General features: G+C 37.3%; 5 protein-coding genes across 10 annotated transcripts; 2 read left to right on the forward strand and 3 right to left on the reverse strand.

Moving 5' to 3' along the window:
* Positions 1-244: 244 nt before the first annotated feature.
* On the reverse strand, positions 245-2,940 carry LOC112466708 (intraflagellar transport protein 56). Of its 2 annotated transcripts, XM_025034954.1 has the most exons (8): positions 2,771-2,940; positions 2,139-2,665; positions 1,928-2,008; positions 1,548-1,797; positions 1,274-1,483; positions 891-1,197; positions 567-807; positions 245-482 (listed from the first exon to the last, which is right to left on the reverse strand). In XM_025034954.1, the coding sequence occupies exons 1-8, from the start codon at positions 2,771-2,773 to the stop codon at positions 371-373; spliced, it is 1,731 nt and encodes a 576-aa protein (XP_024890722.1). In that variant the 5' UTR covers positions 2,774-2,940; the 3' UTR covers positions 245-370. The 2 variants fall into 2 exon arrangements, with proteins under 2 accessions (XP_024890722.1, XP_024890724.1); XM_025034956.1 differs by lacking the exon at positions 1,928-2,008 and having other exon boundaries at positions 2,771-2,938.
* A 786-nt stretch (positions 2,941-3,726) lies between these two features.
* On the forward strand, positions 3,727-9,601 carry LOC112466725 (histone-lysine N-methyltransferase eggless). 2 transcript variants are annotated; one of them, XM_025034989.1, is made up of 14 exons: positions 3,727-3,793; positions 4,513-4,788; positions 4,985-5,114; positions 5,229-5,369; positions 5,484-5,848; positions 5,937-6,166; positions 6,323-6,728; positions 6,843-7,082; positions 7,213-7,557; positions 7,736-7,903; positions 7,982-8,290; positions 8,377-8,666; positions 8,795-9,116; positions 9,329-9,601. In XM_025034989.1, the coding sequence occupies exons 2-14, from the start codon at positions 4,543-4,545 to the stop codon at positions 9,533-9,535; spliced, it is 3,399 nt and encodes a 1,132-aa protein (XP_024890757.1). In that variant the 5' UTR covers positions 3,727-3,793; positions 4,513-4,542; the 3' UTR covers positions 9,536-9,601. The 2 variants fall into 2 exon arrangements, with proteins under 2 accessions (XP_024890757.1, XP_024890758.1); XM_025034990.1 differs by lacking the exon at positions 3,727-3,793 and adding an exon at positions 3,893-4,230.
* Positions 9,602-9,696: 95 nt separating this feature from the next.
* Positions 9,697-12,394, reverse strand: LOC112466729 (myotrophin-like). Its single transcript, XM_025034996.1, has 3 exons — positions 12,104-12,394; positions 11,100-11,210; positions 9,697-10,879 (listed from the first exon to the last, which is right to left on the reverse strand). The coding sequence occupies exons 1-3, from the start codon at positions 12,170-12,172 to the stop codon at positions 10,703-10,705; spliced, it is 357 nt and encodes a 118-aa protein (XP_024890764.1). The 5' UTR covers positions 12,173-12,394; the 3' UTR covers positions 9,697-10,702.
* A 141-nt stretch (positions 12,395-12,535) lies between these two features.
* Positions 12,536-14,825, forward strand: LOC112466726 (NADH dehydrogenase [ubiquinone] 1 alpha subcomplex subunit 10, mitochondrial). The gene is made up of 4 exons (XM_025034991.1): positions 12,536-12,839; positions 13,042-13,683; positions 13,957-14,343; positions 14,547-14,825. The coding sequence occupies exons 1-4, from the start codon at positions 12,771-12,773 to the stop codon at positions 14,736-14,738; spliced, it is 1,290 nt and encodes a 429-aa protein (XP_024890759.1). The 5' UTR covers positions 12,536-12,770; the 3' UTR covers positions 14,739-14,825.
* A 657-nt stretch (positions 14,826-15,482) lies between these two features.
* Positions 15,483-17,883, reverse strand: LOC112466727 (synaptobrevin homolog YKT6). 4 transcript variants are annotated; one of them, XM_025034992.1, is made up of 5 exons: positions 17,656-17,883; positions 17,414-17,555; positions 16,868-17,063; positions 16,512-16,783; positions 15,483-16,396 (listed from the first exon to the last, which is right to left on the reverse strand). In XM_025034992.1, exons 2-5 carry the CDS (start codon positions 17,468-17,470, stop codon positions 16,256-16,258), a joined length of 666 nt encoding a protein of 221 aa, XP_024890760.1. In that variant the 5' UTR covers positions 17,471-17,555; positions 17,656-17,883; the 3' UTR covers positions 15,483-16,255. The 4 variants fall into 4 exon arrangements, with proteins under 4 accessions (XP_024890760.1, XP_024890762.1, XP_024890763.1 ...); XM_025034994.1 differs by lacking the exon at positions 17,414-17,555 and having other exon boundaries at positions 17,699-17,883; XM_025034995.1 differs by lacking the exon at positions 17,414-17,555 and having other exon boundaries at positions 17,695-17,883.
* Positions 17,884-18,265: the final 382 nt, after the last annotated feature.

The following is an 18,265-nucleotide window of genomic DNA, read 5'->3' on the forward strand; positions in this document are numbered from 1 at the left end:
TTTAAGGGTCGTTTGAAGATGGAAGCGTATGAGAAATATTGCCATTGACTATGGTGTTTTTTATAATTCACCGATTGTGTTTGTTAAAATTAATTATTATTACTATTATATTATTGATATTATATTAAAAACATGAGTGTACTACAGTTTAAATATATCTATTTTATATTAAATCGATAATGAGGTGTTATTTTTAATACATATATTACAAATTGTTTTATCAAACAAGTTTTATTAAACAAGATGTACAAGAATTCATTGTACATTACTGTGGAGATGGAACATAATTTCTCGTTATAACACGCTACTATTTTATAAAAGGTATTTTTCTGGACGGAATTGATAACGATGTCCACGAACTTCGATAATATTAGCAGTTTACTCTGTTATCCTTTCCCCACTTGCGCATAACACGTATTATCTGCTCCACTTGAGAATTGGATGTATTTTTCAGAATTTGTATCACTTCCGACAGCAGTTCTCTGTACGCGATGAAAAAGATAATTTACAAATTAATTCTCGATTATACGGTGATATCTCACAAATGTGCGATATGCAAAACATACTTTGGTAGCTTTTCCGCGACGATGTACTGAAAAGTACCACAGCACGCGCCGCGCTTTCCTTCCCAATGTTCAGGGCTTGGATCCATACGTTCCAGCATATCGAAGGCTTTGGCGGCATACCAGAATTCGCCTACTTTGTAACAGGTATTGGCAATCAGCTGAAGCAGATTGAAGGATTCTGCCGATGTGTCCATCTTCAAATACAGTTCCCAGGCCAATTCAGCTTTTTTATTCATTATATCTGAGAATAGAAAAAGCAATTGTTAAATAATTACTAAATAATGTATTTGGCACAAGGTTACAACAAAATATGCAACTACTTACAGCAGTATGAAAGGAGACTGATGTAAATGTAATCGTTTTTGTATTTTTCGTTACGTATCATCAGAAAAGCTTCCTCCGCTTCCTTGAAGTAGCCCGCTCCGGCTTGCGCTTGAGCGTAGTTAAAGTTAAAGTTATCCTGATTGGAGAAATATGTCTTTATCGAATTCAGGTATAGTCTGACTCGATCGAATTGTCGGTAAAGGAAGAAGAAGGATGCCATGCACTGTCTACCGGGTATGGTATCGCATTCCGACGCTGAGGAGCCCACCAGTTGAAAGTATTGCTGTGCAGTTTTTATACTGTCGCGCTAAAGAAATTTTCGTGGTAAGCTTTCACAACGCAATTACGCAAAGATGATTTAGCATTGGCTTAACGAAACGTACAGAATTGGTCTCCTGGCCTATAACGGCGTTAACTATGCCCTTTAAAATATACTCTTGCGGAACTGCTGGTTCCAGATCTTTGATCAGGTCATAGGCTGCCTTGACGTCGTCTTGTTTCAAATAGTATATTACTAAGTTAAGCCTGGCTTCCGGTATGACGTCCACCAAGTTGGGTAAAATTTGCAAAGCGTTCTCGCCACCTCTAAAGACCTGTGTGAAGAGCGAATAAGAAACATATGAGAAGTAAAACATATCGGAAGAAGTTCACACGTACAACTGTGTTATGCCGTATAAGATCGTGGCCGGAGCTGAAGGAACTCGATATCTTCTCGATGAGCTGCTTCATCTCGACCTGCGCAGCGTTTCCGTCGTACAAACGGAAATGATTGCACGCTTTCAAGTTAATCGCGATCGCGCTATCCGGGTATTTCTGCAGGTAAACTTGAAGCACTTCTTGAGCAACGTCATAGTAATCTAGCTTGTAATAGCACAAAGCTACGTATACATTTAAAGCTAGATAATCTCTGGAAAAATTTTTTAAATCCACTTAATTTCAAACTATTCCTCGTATTAAACCAGTATCTTGATTTTTGTGTGAAGATAAATTGAAGATGATAGGAATGACTTCGAGGAAGGAAATAAAAGGACAGGTACCTGCAACTTTCCTGCAGCTGGATAAGGAAATACAACTCAGAGTCCGTTTTGGAGTGGCATCTCTTGGTGCTTTTCTTTGAACTTGCGCAAATAATTGTGAAAAGGTGTGAGGTAAGGACGTGATAGTAAAAAATCATGATACAGAGACAACTTTATCCTTCAAATATTCTTCTAAATCTTTTGTTAATGATACAAAGGAGATATTCCAAACCTGTTGTCCAGTAAAATTCTCTTATAGACATCGATAGCCTCTTGATAGTGAGCTTGTAAGTAATGAATGGACGCTAAACTGAGCTGATCCTCGATAACATCCTGCAGCATCTGATGATACTCCGTCAGCTTCGACTCATTGCCCATCTTGTGGGCCAGGTGAAACAGCAGCCTGGTTCGCAGCTTGCTGTCCGCCGCGTCCTCCAGGATTTTCTGCGACTCGGGGTACATGCCCAGGTAAAAGTAGCAACAGGCCAGATTCGTCGGGACGTCCGGCGGTACATAATCCTTCTTCCTTAGGTTTTCGTAGACTGTCGCAGCACGCTTGTAATCACCCAGGTGGAAAGCGCAGTATCCCATCCACAGGTCCGTTTCCAGGCTGCTACTGGTGCTGCTGTTGAATTCCAATAGTGTCAGGGCTCCGGTGTAGTCCCGTTTCTCCAGGAACTCCTCCAACTTTGGTATCTGCTTGCGCGACGCTGACGTTCGAACGCCTTCCGACGAGGCCGGCTTGGACCTCGACAAAATCTATCACAAAACGATTTAAAAAAAAAAACATTGTTCAATTGTCGTTTTCTTATAATATTTATGACATTCAATGGAATTAAAAGAAATGAAAGAGGTATCGTTTACCATTTTCTGTTGCTTCTGTGGCACGCGCGCGGCTGTATCGATTATTTCAGGCACGTTGGCAAGCAATAATCAAACCACAACAAACAGCAAGCGCTTCGAGAATCGTGCGACGTAACCGAGATTGTTGTAAAAGGATTATTAAAGTCCCCGATGGAAAAAATGTCTCATTTTTCATATTATATAATCAGAAGTTTTATAAAAGTTTTTAGACTTCCTTAGAATTTTTCAGATTTTTTTATTATATAAATTAGAATGTTTTTCAGACAAAAACTCATCAGACAAAATGATAATAAAATATTTTAGACTTTTCCTGCCAACATATCTTATTTGTGGAAATCTGAATAAATATGAAAAAATTTGCGCAATTTATCAGAAACCATGCAATTATTTCTGAAAGTATCTGAGAAATTAATTTTACATATTTTTTCAAGATTTTCAAGAAATCTAAAACATATGAAATTCTTAGAAAATTTCTGATAAAAATATATGACAAACTTTTTCATCTTTTTCTAATTCTTGGATCTCGTTCTAAATTCTTGGAATTAGAAAAAGATGAAAAATGTAGGTTAAACTGAGATTACATTAGTAGAAATGGATATAAGCGAATAGAAATAACATAAATCAGAAGTTAATTGCAACGATATTAATGGAACAATTCAAAATCGATTTGCATTCCAAAAAAACTCAAATCTGGACAAAATCCTTGATTTTATAACCAATTGGTCAATTTGGTGCTAGACCGAACATGATGGAGCTAAAAAGTCTTCAAGAATTGAAAGTAAAGTTTAAAAATGCGATTAATTTTCTATTAAAAAGCAAAATGTAACATAGGCAAATACATATTTTGTACAAAAATTAAAATTTTTTACATTAAAAAAATAAAATAGCATCCATATGAGACGGATTTACTATGGATACAAGCCTTAAAGCCTCTAACCTAACATAACCTATAATAAAATTAATTAACCACTAACCTAATCTCAGTTGCGTTTAGCTGTCAGCAGTGTATGTACACAATTTGCGGTACGTTTTAAAAGTTATTTGTTATTAACCGCTCGTTTTTCATATTTGCGTAACGCATTTTATTTCTTTTTTTTCGTTATTTTATCCTCTTTTTATAAATCGCGAATATGCGATTAAACTGTACATAGATAATTTGTAAAAACAAAATTGGGAAAAATTTTTTCCCTCGGTTAAACGCGTCTGTAACCTTTTTTTAGGTTATATAGCACCTACCTTTTATACATTAGAATGAAAACAGAACAATAAAGATTAGAATTTGTGAAGAAATGTATTTTTATACTACACACACAATTATATTGTATATGTGTATAAACATGTACCCTGAGCATTCTTTTTGTATCTTATAATGTGATTACAACATACATTGTATACAATGGTCATGTTTAACAGCATCGCTCAGCTAAAGTAAAAATATAAAGCATAATTATTAAGATAAGGTTTGTTGAACCCCAGCTAATCCACAAACTTAAATCATAGTAATATGAAAGTTTTAGAATATTCTAATTAAGTTTGAACTTTACACACAAATTATACCAATAAAGTTGATTATATTTCAAAATTATTTTAAAATCTTTTCTTGTGTGCAAATAGACAGATGTAGAATAGTCAAAAAAATAATATTACGTTTACAGCGCCTGTCTCGTATAACGTCAAAGAAAATATGCCTTATATGTAACTGATATCTTTTATTATTATTAAGATGAATATTTTGTTTCTAGGAATTATTCTGCTAAATAATTATCAGGCAAATGGCGCAAGCACAGAGTATGGAGATCATTGAATTGATGTCGGATGAAGATGAAGATTTGCAAAGTACGAAGAAAACTAAATCTAAAGGATGCAATAGTAACTGTGTCAATTTTAAATGTCGCTCTGGAGTGAACATGAAGGCAGCACCTTCCTTCGCGTGCGCATTTTATGGAGTTTCACTCGAGAAGAAGAAGAACCGTATAATATGTAAAGAGTGTTTTGACGTTGCGCTGCAGCATCAGAGGGTAATTTTTGTTTCAATATATTGGGTCTGCTTTCTGTTGGCCGCACTAGTTCAGAGTTTATCTTTTTCCTTCCAATGTGGAGTAAAAAGGATAAACTACTCTGAACTAGCACAGCTAACTCGACAATAAAAAACAGACCCATTATGAGAATAAATGTAAGACGCATTGAATATTAATATTATTATCTTGCTTGTAGCATTTGGTAAAAGCCTTTGTAGAAAATAAATCACTGTTAGACTGTGATTTTCCGGATCATACGATGGAAGTGGAAATTTCTGATAGCGATGATTCTGACGATGAGAAGAAAAATGAACCAGATAGCAATGGTATATTGAGCTTTTAATGTTACTTTTAATACAAATGGCATCAAGAAAGAATTTAACTGTGCAACTATCAAATCGCGATTGTTAAAATAATGATTGTTTTCGTCGTTTTTGCAGAATATATACCGGACGATGTACTTTTAGACATCAAGGATAAATTAGATGATACATTGTCATATATCTATAAAAAATACAATGTGGAGCAGCATACTAAGGTTGCTTGCGAATCCCTGAAGAAGAGGTGGCAGGACATATGTGGTAAGACGAGTCTCCAATACGAAGTACGAGAATAAGATGCATGTAAAAAGTACAAATCTTTATCTCTTTTATTTAGATATAAGACATGCTTTATATCATATTATGCATTGACAGCGGCAAATGATTCTCTTAACACCGAAATACGGGAAGTAATGTGTACAATGGACAAATTGCGAAACAACTTGTACGAAGACTTTAGACCGCAAATTAAGATGCTCGAGGAATTGCAAATAAACGACGAAATTACGGAGGTCGCCCATCCCTTTGTAGCAACGAAGAAGGTAACGCAAGTACGTGTTCCGCCTTCCTCGTCGTTGCAAGATAATCAACTGGAGGTTTTAGCGATTGAACCATCGAGTAGTAAGCAGATAATAGCTCCTAAGTTACCGCCACCTGGTCCGGTCGTTAAACGATCTCCGGAGGTAGATGATATCGTTTATATCATGAAAAGTCCTGTTATGCCATGGCTCAAAGGAAAGGTTTGTAGAATGTTCATTGTACCTATCATGCAAAATATGTATTTACATATCATGCAAAGAAGATACTAATCCAAAGACGTTTCCGTAGATACAAAGTATAGTTTCAACAAGTCCATGGGGCTTTCGCGTGAAACTTATCCAGAAAAAGTACAATGGAGCGATCAAGAGTATCCCTGGCAAACTGCTAGCATTAACCGAACTGAGTAAAGTTATGATCCCAGTTGGAACGCGAGTTGTAGCTATATTTCGTGATGACATTTCCAATAATTACTACAGCGGAATAATTGCTGAGACACCAAAATCCATAAATAAATATAGGTGAGCGTTGTTTAGAAGTTTCTCTAACTGATTTATCTATAGAAAATGGTGAGAGTAAGGTATATACAAACTTTATCATGTGAGAATTTTTACAAGTTACGTATCATTTTACGTTAAATTATTTAATATCCTATATTAATGTGTTTATTATTTCAGATATCTGGTATTTTTTGACGATGGTTACGCTCAGTATGTTATCCACACCGACATCTACCTGGTTTGGGAGACCTCGCCACGTATTTGGGAAGACGTTCCCAGCGAATCGCGAGAGTTCGTGAAGAAGTACTTGGAATCATATCCCGAAAGGCCAATGGTGAAATTGCAACCGGGTCAAATGGTTAAGACCGAATGGAAGGGAAAATGGTGGCTCGCAAAAGTCATACAAGTCGATGCGAGTTTAGTGCAAATGCACTTCAACGCTGATAACAGAACCGAATGGATCTACCGTGGCTCGACTAGATTGGGTCCTCTGTACATCGAGGTGCGTAAGGCTAATGCGAGGCAACAGCTTCAACAGTCGGGCAATGCGCATACTCGACATCGTCTTCCTGCCACGTCTAACGTAAGTGGGCAAAAATTTACCTTTGAAAATATAGGAACTTTGAGAGAGTTTCGATTGAAAATGTTAAAACAGTTTTATAAGTGTTCTCTATCTTATGAATCGTAATTCCTGCAGAAAAATAACTTGCCTTACGTCGAATATACATCCAATGTGGAAGAAGATGTCACGCAAAGTGTGCAAGCGGAAAAAACGACAGTTCCCACGAGTGTGGCATCTAGTACACCGTCCATTGCACCGCAACAGTCGCGTGCAGTAGCTAAAAAAAGTACCGCCAAAAGGCATAATGTAGATACTACAACAATTCCAACGTACAACAATTCCACCGTGGAAACGAAACCGTCGCATAGCATTGTTGTGAGTAAATGATGTTTATTAGTGAATTATGCAATTGTTATTGCATATAACATATATATTAGCATGTTAAGTATTATAACATGCTGTTATAATCAGCATGATATTATTTTCGTGTTATCGGCTTTTCTAGTTTTACAATACCCAGAGGAAATATGAGCCGAAGAAATATGTTTCTCACAAATGCGGACCAAAATGTATCAAAAGCATCAAAGTTTCGCACGAGGATCTCAAAGGGCTTTCTCCGCTCTCCATTCCACTGTTGTGCGGCTGGCATCGTCAGCTTTGCAAATTCTCCAAGGGCAAGAAAGTTATATTATACCAGACACCGTGCGGCGTTAGATTACGAAATATGGAAGAGCTGCACCGTTACCTTCTCACTACCAATAGCACACTGTCCGTCGATCTGTTCGATTTTGATTATTGGGTGCGTGCTTTCGCCGACTTCGTCGTGGAGAAGTGCTTTATCAACATCAAGGTAAAGGTCGTCGAAATCAAACTGCAAAAACTTAATTTAACAAGGCGTGGTTGATGCGAAAAAACTACTAATTTCCTGTGGATACTAGAATATCTATATATTTATTGTATTGTGATATAAAAATTATGTAGATATTAAAAGATGTGAGGAGATAACTCTGTGATTTCGTATTTTAAAGGATCTCAGTTATGGCGAGGAAAATGTGCCGATACCATGTGTGAATGATTTGGATCACACTCAACCGGACACCATAAGGTACACTACACGTCGGGAGCCAACGGAAGGTGTTAATCTAAATCTGGATCCTGCGTTTTTGTGCAGCTGCGATTGCGAGGACGATTGCCAGGTATGAAATCGTCGAACTACCGTTATATTCGTATGCGAATTTGCGCTTTATCTTGCATTATCATATAATGTACCGTAGGATAAATCGAAATGCCAATGCTGGCAGCTAACGATACAAGGAGCAACTCTAGGAGGAAAAATGCCGAATACCGCTGTCGGTTATATTTATAAACGCTTGCCGGAACCGGTGACCACGGGAATCTACGAATGTAACTCGGGATGCAAGTGCTCTGTGAAAACGTGTCTCAACAGAGTGGTGCAACATCCTCTCAAATTAAAGTTGCAAGTGTTTAAAACAGGACCGCGTGGTTGGGGCATAAGGTGTCTCAATGATATTCCCCATGGTGCTTTTATCTGTATTTATGCAGGGAGATTACTCACCGAACAGGTGCGGGCAATTAGAACGCCAATCGCCAGTTATTAAATCCGTTTGTCTTATCCATTTATTTTATACGTGCTTATTTTATCACATAGGGCGCAAATGAAGGAGGTAAAAATTACGGCGATGAGTATCTGGCAGAGTTAGATTACGTAGAGGTGGTAGAAGGTTACAAGGAGGGTTACGAAAGCGACGTTCTCGAACCGGAAATGTCGGCGTCATCTGCAGAAGAAGACAATAAGAAGAAAACCACCGGCGTGAGCGACGAGGAAGAGGAAAACACAAAGGAAAGCACCACTGGCTCGGATGAAGATTTCAATATTGATAACTATGTGGCTGATAGTAAAGATTTGTTAGAAACAACTGCGGAATCTTCGTCTATCAGGTATGTTGCGTTCTATGCTACTAGCTTATAAAAGAATCTATTTTTTTTTTTAATGGATTATTATAACATTAGCTAAACTATGATGTTTGTATAAATGGGAAAAATTTCAAAGAAAGCTTTATTACCAGGAAACGTTTAAGAAAACGGAAAAGAGAGGACATGGATCAACCAGATATATCTGAAGAAAACAGCGAAGATGGAAGTGTTACGAAAAATTTGGAAAATGCGACAAAATCTGTGACTGAAATTCTGGATACGATCAATATCAGTGACGACGATGACAGTAGAAATGTAGACATAAGAAGAGAGCCGAGTAGATTCGAGCCTAGTGTAGAACCAAAGCAAATAGAGAGATCAACCTTCAAGTCTGTGAGAGATTACTTCGGCGAAGACGAAGCCGTTTACATTATGGATGCTAAAACGACTGGAAATATCGGCCGTTACTTGAATGTAGGTGACAAAAGATTGAAACATTTAATTTTCTATTTTTTTATTATTTGAAAAAAATCTTTGGCTTCAGAATTTAATAATCTTTGGATTAATTTCTAGAATTTTTGAAAACTTCGCGAAAGCACTCAACATCCCTAATCGTGACTTGATTATCTTTGTACTTGTGAATTTTGAATAGAAGTCATTTTTATGTATCTAAATATCTTTTTCAGCACTCCTGCGACCCAAACGTGTTTGTGCAAAATGTGTTCGTCGATACACACGACGTACGTTTTCCTTGGGTGGCTTTCTTCGCGTTACAATATATAAAAGCTGGACAAGAACTTACGTGGAATTACAGTTACGATGTAGGAAGTATACCGGGTAAAGTGATCATTTGCAAATGTGGTGCAGCTAATTGTAGAGGTCGTCTTCTGTGAATTGTGCATTTTATGGTAATAAACTTTGTTCTTTGTATAAATGGAACTTGTTTTCTCTAGCAAAGTTGATGGTTGATGATACGTGGTACAGACATCATATTAGTCATCGCTTATCTTTATCGAAAAAAAAAGTTTGCGACAGAAATGAACAAGTACATAAAGACATGAAACATACATTTATTTTAAAACATTTCATATATATAAAAATCTGCAATGTGGGTTTTGATCTTTTATGAATTACGTAGATGTGACATATTGCTTAATTTTAGTTAATACAATTTTTCCAATTTTAGTAGATATTTAAGTGTAATTTTATAATATGAAAAAGTATATTTCTCTTCCTCTCTTTTTGAAACATGACATTCGGAATGGCTTACGTCTGGATACCAGAAAATTAGAACAGCGTTCATAACAATGATGTATTTGCTTATTACTTTTGATTATTGTACATTCTTAGCATCCATTAGACACATTACACGTTGTTAGCATTGCAAATGTACTGCTTCTTTTTTATCGCAATTTATACATACGTTCAAAAATTCAACTCAGCACACAGGTGTCTCAAAGGAGTTTTAGCACTTTGCTTAAGAGTACAAGAGACTCCATATATCGCTGCCACGAAAATATCAGATTAAAAATGGAATAATATGCTTCAAGCGATTATGACATAAAAATGTATAAAAAAGACTTTCAGAATTTATAAATTAATAACAAACAATATGTACCGCCTTATAGAATAGATCAAAATATATATCAAAATTACATTATGTATATATATATGTATACATATATACGGTTGTAAGTTTAAACTAAATTAACTTTCGTAACTCGTCTTAGCCACGAAAGAATAATATCTTATGATAAATCTGTAACTTATATGTATATGTATATTTAGAACCATAAAGAATTGATTATCGCGAGAAGAATACGAGCTCTTCATTATACAAATCTCTCGACATGCAGTATATTATCAGTATTATTATTATAAAACGGCATCCATGTGTACCTATTCTTCATTTAATTTCGAGTGCTTAAATACGACATATACTCTAGTCATCATAGGCGGGAAATCAAAACAAAGCTGGTAGAATAGTCTCTCTCTATAAGGAGGAACATTAACGTACTAAAGTAACAAAATTATGATTCCGCATTTTGTTTGGCTTTATGCTAGTGGAGTTTCAGGAGCTGTTTAATCTCATCTTTCTCGGCCGCATCCAGATAGCTTGTGCCGTCCGGCGTTAACCCGTCCGGTTTAGCGCCTTTCTCCAGCAGCAGTTTTACACAGTTCGTGTGCCCCTCCCAGATTGCCGCCAGCAACGTCGTGATTCCATGCTTATCTGTAGCCTGCAAGAAATACACTTATCTATTACACTTAACGGTATCTCGAATTGCGTAGTTGAAAACAAAAAATAATTTATCGTCAGAGATAGAAAATTACTTTGCACCTAACAATTACATAGCATAGGCTATTATTTAACTGTAATATTTGGCATATAGTGACTCTTTAAAGTATTTTAATTAATTACTGATTACTAATTTCTTGACATTTGATACCGTTGCTTACATTGGCATTTGCTCCTTTGTCCAATAAATATCTGACAACTTCGCTTTGACCGTAATCAGCTGCATAATGTAATGGCGTTCTTCCATCAATCATTTGATTTACATCAATGTTCTGAAAATGATAACAGTGATGATCAGACAACAAAGTAAACTTCTTCAACTTGAATAAATTAATAGTTAAATATTGTACTATTAACTGTAGTACAATAAAGTGTAATAGAAGATATTGTTTCAATGTTTTTGTGCTATATCCAAACCTTCATAACAAGGCTAACACAACTCCAATATTTTATTTATTAAGTGTTCAATGTATATAAAAGTAATAGTGCGTTACATGCCTATGTATAAACAATCAAAATTAATATATTAATATTACTAATACAACTAGCATAAAGCTTACAAGGAATATTGAAAGATAAACAGATGTGGCAACTTGGTTGCAAATAACAAGAGAATATTGGATGTAAAAAAACCTTTTGTAAAGCTATCGCAGTAGAGTATTTCTCATACGAAGGGTCAGTTCTCTATTGCTGACTAGTGTACAGTCAGTTAAACAATAAAAAATAGACCCAAAATTACATTGACACAAGTATTTTAATTCTCCATAATTCTTTAATAAGAATTGGTGGTACGTTCGGCAACAAAGTTCTTATGCTGCAGTATACGTTAGCAAGCCCAAAATGCTTTACATAATTAAACTTGTCGACAACTCTCAGATTGCTCCGTTCCAGATCAAGTTCACGAGAAGCAAAATGCAGATGTGATGCAAAAGGGATGCGTGCCAAATGTGACACGCTCACTCGTGTTCTCGCGCGAGTACTTCCGGCATCGAGAAAGGCGCATTCGACAGGCTCTTTCGACGTATAATACACATTCTACATACTTAACAGTCTAGAAAGAAGGACAGAGCACACGTTGGGCATACTAATCGCGCGGTCGCGGCGCGTTTTTTTTTTCTTTTCCAAAACGAAAGTATTTGAGAATCAACATCATCGTCATATTTGCCTTGTTCTCGACGATGTCGCGCACTTGCTCGAGATCGCCGTTTTTTATTCCCCAAACGAGCTCGCTCATTCTCGTTGCTGCCGCACCCGCGGATCCACACGACGGACGGTATTGTATTCGCGTTGCGTACGTCCAATTCTTTCCGCCGCTCCTATCCGTTCCGTCTCCCAGTCATTCGTCCATGAAATTTGACGAGGCTCCGGCTACCACCACCGCGAACAGTAATCTCGTTCACTCTGACAATCCCGCACGCCAGCCAGCAACCTACGGAAACCAAAGATACTGCGACGCGAGCATGCGTCGCCGGACGGACACACGGATGATGTGTCAATAAATCCGTTCTTATTTTAATTGAGCTCTTGCACGCGGTTCGTCTTTTCTCTTTTTCTCTCCAACGTGAAAAGAAAAAGAGAAAAAGATGAATCGTGCAAGAAGTTCAGCCAAAAAGAACGGGCCTAGTTATTTCTCTAGGCTGTCAAACTCTTCCTCGAGGACCTCGAGTTCCTCGGTGAGTTTCAGTGAGTTTCGGAACGCTAAATCGAGGTCGGGGTCGGTCTCGGAGGAGATCTCGGATCGAGCGATGTTTTTCTCTTCACGTTAATTTATAAAAACGAGCGACATCCAATTTTCTCTCCCCGTTGCACAAGCTACGCTCGTAACAGTTAAAATGGCATCGCTCGCTCGCGTCGGTGTTGCGAGGCTCGGATACAATAACGTTACAAGACAATTATGTAAGGTTAGTATTAACAGCTATACAGTGTTAACAGATTTTATTTTTGGTATACGGAAACAAATATATTGGTAGCTAGATCAATCGTCAATATAAATGAAATTCATTATAGAAATTCATCGCTTCCCCGTTAAAGTATCGTAAATCATCTCAATACACGTCACCTTATGTTAACTGTGTTATATCATAATTCGTGCGCATTGTACAGGTGACAGCTACCAGCAACGTAACGCAAACGGCCCTCATTTCGCAAAAGGCGAAACGAGTGAATCGACGACGAGTGGAGCCGTTCGACTACTTGCACAAGGAGTACGGCTTCTGGGCCCAGATGTTCGATCCGATGGTCGACCGGTGCGACGAGAATTCCAAGGTGATCGTCGTCGAGGGCCCGATCGCCGCGGGGAAGTCCAAGGTGGCCGCGAAACTGGCGGAGGAGTTCGAGATGGCCTATCTGCCGCCGCCGAACTTCGACGAGTTTTACATAGACGAAAATGGATACGACCTGCGCACGCTGGACGACAGATTGTCCCCGGGGTCGCAGTCGTGCGACGTGCAGAAGTTTCTGACGAATCCGCATCACATCAACGTGCCCATGTTTCAGTTTCACTACTTCCAAATGAAGTACGACCAGTACATCACCGCTCTGCTGCACCTGCTGTCGACCGGTCAGGGAATAGTGCTCAATCGTTCTATATACAGCGACTTCGTGTTCGCCCAGGCGATGACGAACGCCGGTTACATGCGTCCGGAGGCGCTCAAGTTTTACCACGATATCGTGAACGTCGCCAAGATGCTGATACTGAGGCCTCACTTGATCGTTTATTTGGACGTGCCTGTGGATGCGGTCAAGGTAATTTTACTTTATCGCGAATGACACCCGCGACCGCTCACTCTCTTCCTCTTTTATGTATTGATGTGTATCTTAAGCCCATTCTACAATGGTCGTAAAGTACGCGTTAAGACGTAAGCAGTAAGCTATTGACTAATGGGATTTTTACAATCCAAGAATGATGGACTGTAGTTGGTCAATTTTTACTGCTTATGTCTTAAAACATACTTTTACGGCTATTGTAGAATGGGCTTAAGAGATATCTTATATGTCATTTTCTGTCGATATTTGCAGGAAAAAATTAAAAAACGAGGCATCCCGTACGAAGTGAATTCGAAAGTTTTCACCTCAGAGTATCTCCAAGATATTGAAAATATATACAAGTTGGACTACCTGAAAAATATTATAACGCATTCACACGTGCTGGTCTACGACTGGGCAAACGAGGGAGATATCACTACCATAGTCGAGGATATCGAGCAATTGAACTTCGATTATGAAAAGTCCGAAAAGAAAATGGCTGACTGGAGATTCGAGACCGTTTCGGATCTTCGAGTTAAAAGGCGACTTTATGAAAATAGATTTTTCCTACATGTGGATTATTATAGAAATGAATATTCAGTGCCAGAACTGCACTACACACCTGAACAAGATGAAGAAAGAGATACAATTTTACAAATGGTATGTATGTGTAAATCGTATAATTAAGTTCGTTTGCAGTGGAATTTCGTGAAATTTATCATCCGATCAGTTACTGCTCAATCATGTACAATAATCAATAAGATAGCAAATCGAACGGCGAAAGAATTATAATACAAGCGACCAAAAGATTTGGTTTCCCTAGTTCAAGAGATCATCATATGTCATTATTAATCTCGTCACAGGTACCCGGATGTAAGTACGATAAAGGATTTAATCCTGAGCTTGGATTCAAAAACATTTTGTGGAAGACACCGTCAAATTTCAAATTAAAGACCCTGAGACCCAATGCACGCGAGGTAGACGTGGTAGTTGAAGAAATGAAGAAGCTCAAGGCCGCCGCCTCGAAGCTCAAGGTCGCCGCGGCGAAGCAGTGAGAGCGAGAAAATTGATATATCTAGGAAAAACATAGAGCTTGTAAACAATAAGTGAAGTAAAAATAAATTTTACTTTTAATCGGGAAATGCCTTCAGTTTTCATTGAATTAATTTTCATTTCACTGCCACATCTCGTAATAATGAAGCATTTTCATTGATATAATTAATAACTTTTTAAAGTATGAATATATAGATGTATTCCCGTAATTTTAATATATTTAAAAAATCTGTTCTAAATTCGTTAAAAAATGTTAAATGTTGGTGCAGTAATGGCAACACAATCCCGTATATTTACGCGTTATATGTTTTGTATATGTGTATATATATAATATATTCAAATAAATCTACTTTACAATTGTGAGTTGTTCTATGTATAAATTATTTCCTTTTTATGAATACATCATATAACATTAACATTTGAAAATATATTAATATATATTTACTGGCTCATTATACTCTTCAACATACATAGTATAAAGATTACAATTGTCACTTAAATATTATACATAGAATATATTTTGTTTTTCTGTCAAGACACATTATGTAAGAGTTTTTCTTACGTTGAAAATTCAAATGACAAATAATCGTAAGCCTTATCGTCTATTGATCAACTGGATGAAATATATAATGTAATAAACATTGATATAATCGTTTTGGTACAATTCACGTCATATATAGTTATCCATGTTTAAAAAGGATAAGGACTGGTTTGCGTATGTTGTGTTAAATAAACTGTTAGACAACTTTCCTTCTTGGAATCTGTGCAATATTTTCCCTTTTGGATATTATAACATGGAGATGACTTCTCAACATAACTATAGTAAAATCGCACAGTTACAAGACGTAAAATTATTTCTAGCGGTTACAAAAGTTCCGTTTGTTAAAAAGGCTTTTTGATTACTTCATGCTGATATTAGACTGGAACCTAATTGTTTGAACAGAGACATATCGTTCGCCCAATTACAACTACCCTTATCGCGTTTTATTTATCGATCCGTGAGGCTGTCACGATAAACCTCCTCGCGCTGCACCGTTTTTTCCACACGGTTAACATTCGGAATGTGTTTAAGGCGATACTTTGACACTGTGGGAATTCCATTATGGTAGTTTCCCCTCGCGCGAAACTCATCTCGGAAGTAACTCTCGTACGCAATTGTTTAGGACCGTTTCTCGCGAGTAGATAAATCCACGGGCGTGTAACATCCCTATAAAAAGTTCCACTAACTGGGAGGAGCCGCGGCAGTGGTTCGCTTCTTTTTCGCCCGCCATTTAACTAGAAGTTCATTAAATTAATATATATGTTCCACTGAAAAATTTGGGTAGATCAGTATCTTCCGTCTTTCTCCGTTATCTCTCTTTTGCTTGTTAAACCTTCCCTCCCATTTCCCTTTCCCCGCATATCAACCCTTTCACGAATCATATAAATATTCATTTGCGTTTCTATACCGCAATAATTATAGTCACATTTATCGAAATATTGAAGCGGCGAAGCTCGCTAAAAAAGGGGGGGTAACGTTCTAAGGAGCTAAACTACAGCAGGAATTGGTTTTCCGTGCGGTCTTGTAAAACGCCTTCGACTGAGCGCTGAGCCCCTCCGACTTGGAAACTAGATCGTCCAGCTTCTCTCCCCTTTGCAGCACCGCTTCTAAGGTATTGTGCTGGTAAAAAGATATCACAAAATTTTCTGAATGCTTGCATCACGTATACAAATGGATATTCTAACAGATCAAGTAAGCAAACGGGGAGAGGAAAAATGGAGAGATTGACTCTTACCAGAATAATTTTTGTCTCGTCTAGATCGTTCTGCATTTTCGTGAGCGCGTCTGCCTCGAGCGGATTCTGATACTTGGCTAGATACGTATTGATCTGTGGAAAGTCGGCGGTGATCTCCCTGAGCGTGGGCCATGTCGATTGCGGATGCTTCGCCGCAAACTCGTCCATCACTTTCGTAATCAGAGTGTGCGCCACTCTCCTGGGGTATTCGTGATCCGAGATGAGAACTGCGGCGAGATTGTCGGCTCGCACATATACATGGCACATGTATTCTGCGGGATAGAAATCAAATGTCTTAAAGATACTTGCTGGCAGTAATACAAAAAGTTTGTTGGGAATTATAATCCAGTCATTACCGCCTTCCTTGACGCTCTGCCTGGCACAGGTCTGCGTTCTTTCCACAATGGTTTTACTGACAAAGCACATGAATTCCTTAATACTGTTCTTTTGAAAAAATGAGAACGACTCTACGTCGTAAGCAGCCTTCAGCGTCGTCGCCGACGTAACACTTTTGTACAGAACGGTCAGTGCATATAACTTCACCATCTTGAACTAACAAGAATAATAAACTGTTAAAATTTATTTGATAATAAATATTCATATACAATTTACACATATGTAAAATTTATTATTTGTTATAAATTATTACTGTAATACTTTTATGCATACATGTATTTTTTTTATATTTTTTCAGATTAAAATAGGTACATATTTTCTATGTATTATAAATTATTGAGTAACAAATTTCGAGATCAAAGTGATAAATAAGAATGTCAGTAGAAATAACAAGCTTTATGGAATAAGACTTTATATCACATATGTTTTACATTTTATCCATCATATTTAAATCGTTTACTTAAATTATAGGCAATAAATCACTAAGTAGTAAAATTTAATCTTACAAGAATAAAAACTTGCTCGTAGATCTCATAAATGGAGCATTTGCAACAAGTTGTCATCCAATTATCAGACTCATGAAGGAAATGCACAAAATTTACAACCAACCGTCGACGTGAAAATAAGAAAGCATTTTCGTAGTTGGTTCTAAAGTATAATAATAATGATAAATTTCTATCTGTTTCGTGTATACGAAAAAGAAAGTGAAAAATCTTGGGAGTAGTTTAAAAACAAATGTCAAACGTACGTCGATGCTCTTTACACAGTAAATCTATATCGTTACAACTTGCGGGATCTTTGGTTGTAGCGGCGAATCCAGGCGAGTCCTGCCACTCGTGCAATTCGGCTGTCAGCAGGACGCTCACTCGGCTCACTCGCCGTGCTGATTCACTGGAGAATCATCTTGTTTTTCCACGACGTATACAATCACCTCGAGCCTGCGAGGTACGGGAACGGCCATGTTGGTCATGTTGCACGTCGGGCAGAGTGATAGGCCAACGACATACGAGTTCTCGCGCTAGTTCCGCGCAAAATCTAGTAAATTACTAGAAATGGCACCGGCAGACATAGCAAGCCACGCAGCCAATTGCGATCAATGCAGATTTAATTCAAAATCAATGCAGATTCTTCTATCAATGCCGATTTAATTTGAATTAATTTTAATTTCGTTTAACTTACATTTTAACGTTTTTCTAATATTTATTTCTTCAATGCAGATTAACTTTAATCTCACTTTAATTTATTACCTTTTTTTATATATTTATATTCTTAGAACTAGAAAAAAATAAAAAGTTAAATCGAGATTAAAGTTAATCTGCACTGATAGAAATGAACAAAAAATTCTGAGAACTAGAAAA

The sequence above is a fragment of the Temnothorax curvispinosus genome, unplaced genomic scaffold (genome assembly GCF_003070985.1).
Source record: "Temnothorax curvispinosus isolate PA1 unplaced genomic scaffold, ASM307098v1 QBEX01016509.1, whole genome shotgun sequence".
In the NCBI taxonomy this organism is placed as follows: domain Eukaryota; kingdom Metazoa; phylum Arthropoda; class Insecta; order Hymenoptera; family Formicidae; genus Temnothorax; species Temnothorax curvispinosus.

What these genes read in the sequence shown, in the direction of transcription:
- LOC112466708 (XM_025034954.1), bottom strand. An exon ending in CAGCTGCAGGAAAGTTGCAG is followed by an intron (nt 1,798 to 1,927) that starts GTACCTGTCCTT and finishes AAATTTTTCCAG; the next exon opens with AGATTATCTAGCTTTAAATG. An exon ending in TTATACGGCATAACACAGTT is followed by an intron (nt 1,484 to 1,547) that starts GTACGTGTGAAC and finishes CTCTTCACACAG; the next exon opens with GTCTTTAGAGGTGGCGAGAA.
- LOC112466725 (XM_025034989.1), top strand. Translation starts at nt 4,543, where the DNA reads ATGGCGCAAGCACAGAGTATGGAGATCATTGAATTGATGTCGGATGAA. An exon ending in TTGCGCTGCAGCATCAGAGG is followed by an intron (nt 4,789 to 4,984) that starts GTAATTTTTGTT and finishes TCTTGCTTGTAG; the next exon opens with CATTTGGTAAAAGCCTTTGT. An exon ending in GCGGAATCTTCGTCTATCAG is followed by an intron (nt 8,667 to 8,794) that starts GTATGTTGCGTT and finishes CTTTATTACCAG; the next exon opens with GAAACGTTTAAGAAAACGGA.
- LOC112466729 (XM_025034996.1), bottom strand. Translation starts at nt 12,172, where the DNA reads ATGAGCGAGCTCGTTTGGGGAATAAAAAACGGCGATCTCGAGCAAGTG. An exon ending in GCGACATCGTCGAGAACAAG is followed by an intron (nt 11,211 to 12,103) that starts GCAAATATGACG and finishes TATCATTTTCAG; the next exon opens with AACATTGATGTAAATCAAAT. An exon ending in ACAAAGGAGCAAATGCCAAT is followed by an intron (nt 10,880 to 11,099) that starts GTAAGCAACGGT and finishes TATTTCTTGCAG; the next exon opens with GCTACAGATAAGCATGGAAT.
- LOC112466726 (XM_025034991.1), top strand. Translation starts at nt 12,771, where the DNA reads ATGGCATCGCTCGCTCGCGTCGGTGTTGCGAGGCTCGGATACAATAAC. An exon ending in TGCCTGTGGATGCGGTCAAG is followed by an intron (nt 13,684 to 13,956) that starts GTAATTTTACTT and finishes CGATATTTGCAG; the next exon opens with GAAAAAATTAAAAAACGAGG. An exon ending in GAGATACAATTTTACAAATG is followed by an intron (nt 14,344 to 14,546) that starts GTATGTATGTGT and finishes ATCTCGTCACAG; the next exon opens with GTACCCGGATGTAAGTACGA.
- LOC112466727 (XM_025034992.1), bottom strand. Translation starts at nt 17,470, where the DNA reads ATGACAACTTGTTGCAAATGCTCCATTTATGAGATCTACGAGCAAGTT. An exon ending in GCAGAGCGTCAAGGAAGGCG is followed by an intron (nt 16,784 to 16,867) that starts GTAATGACTGGA and finishes TCTATCCCGCAG; the next exon opens with AATACATGTGCCATGTATAT. An exon ending in ACGAGACAAAAATTATTCTG is followed by an intron (nt 16,397 to 16,511) that starts GTAAGAGTCAAT and finishes TCTTTTTACCAG; the next exon opens with CACAATACCTTAGAAGCGGT.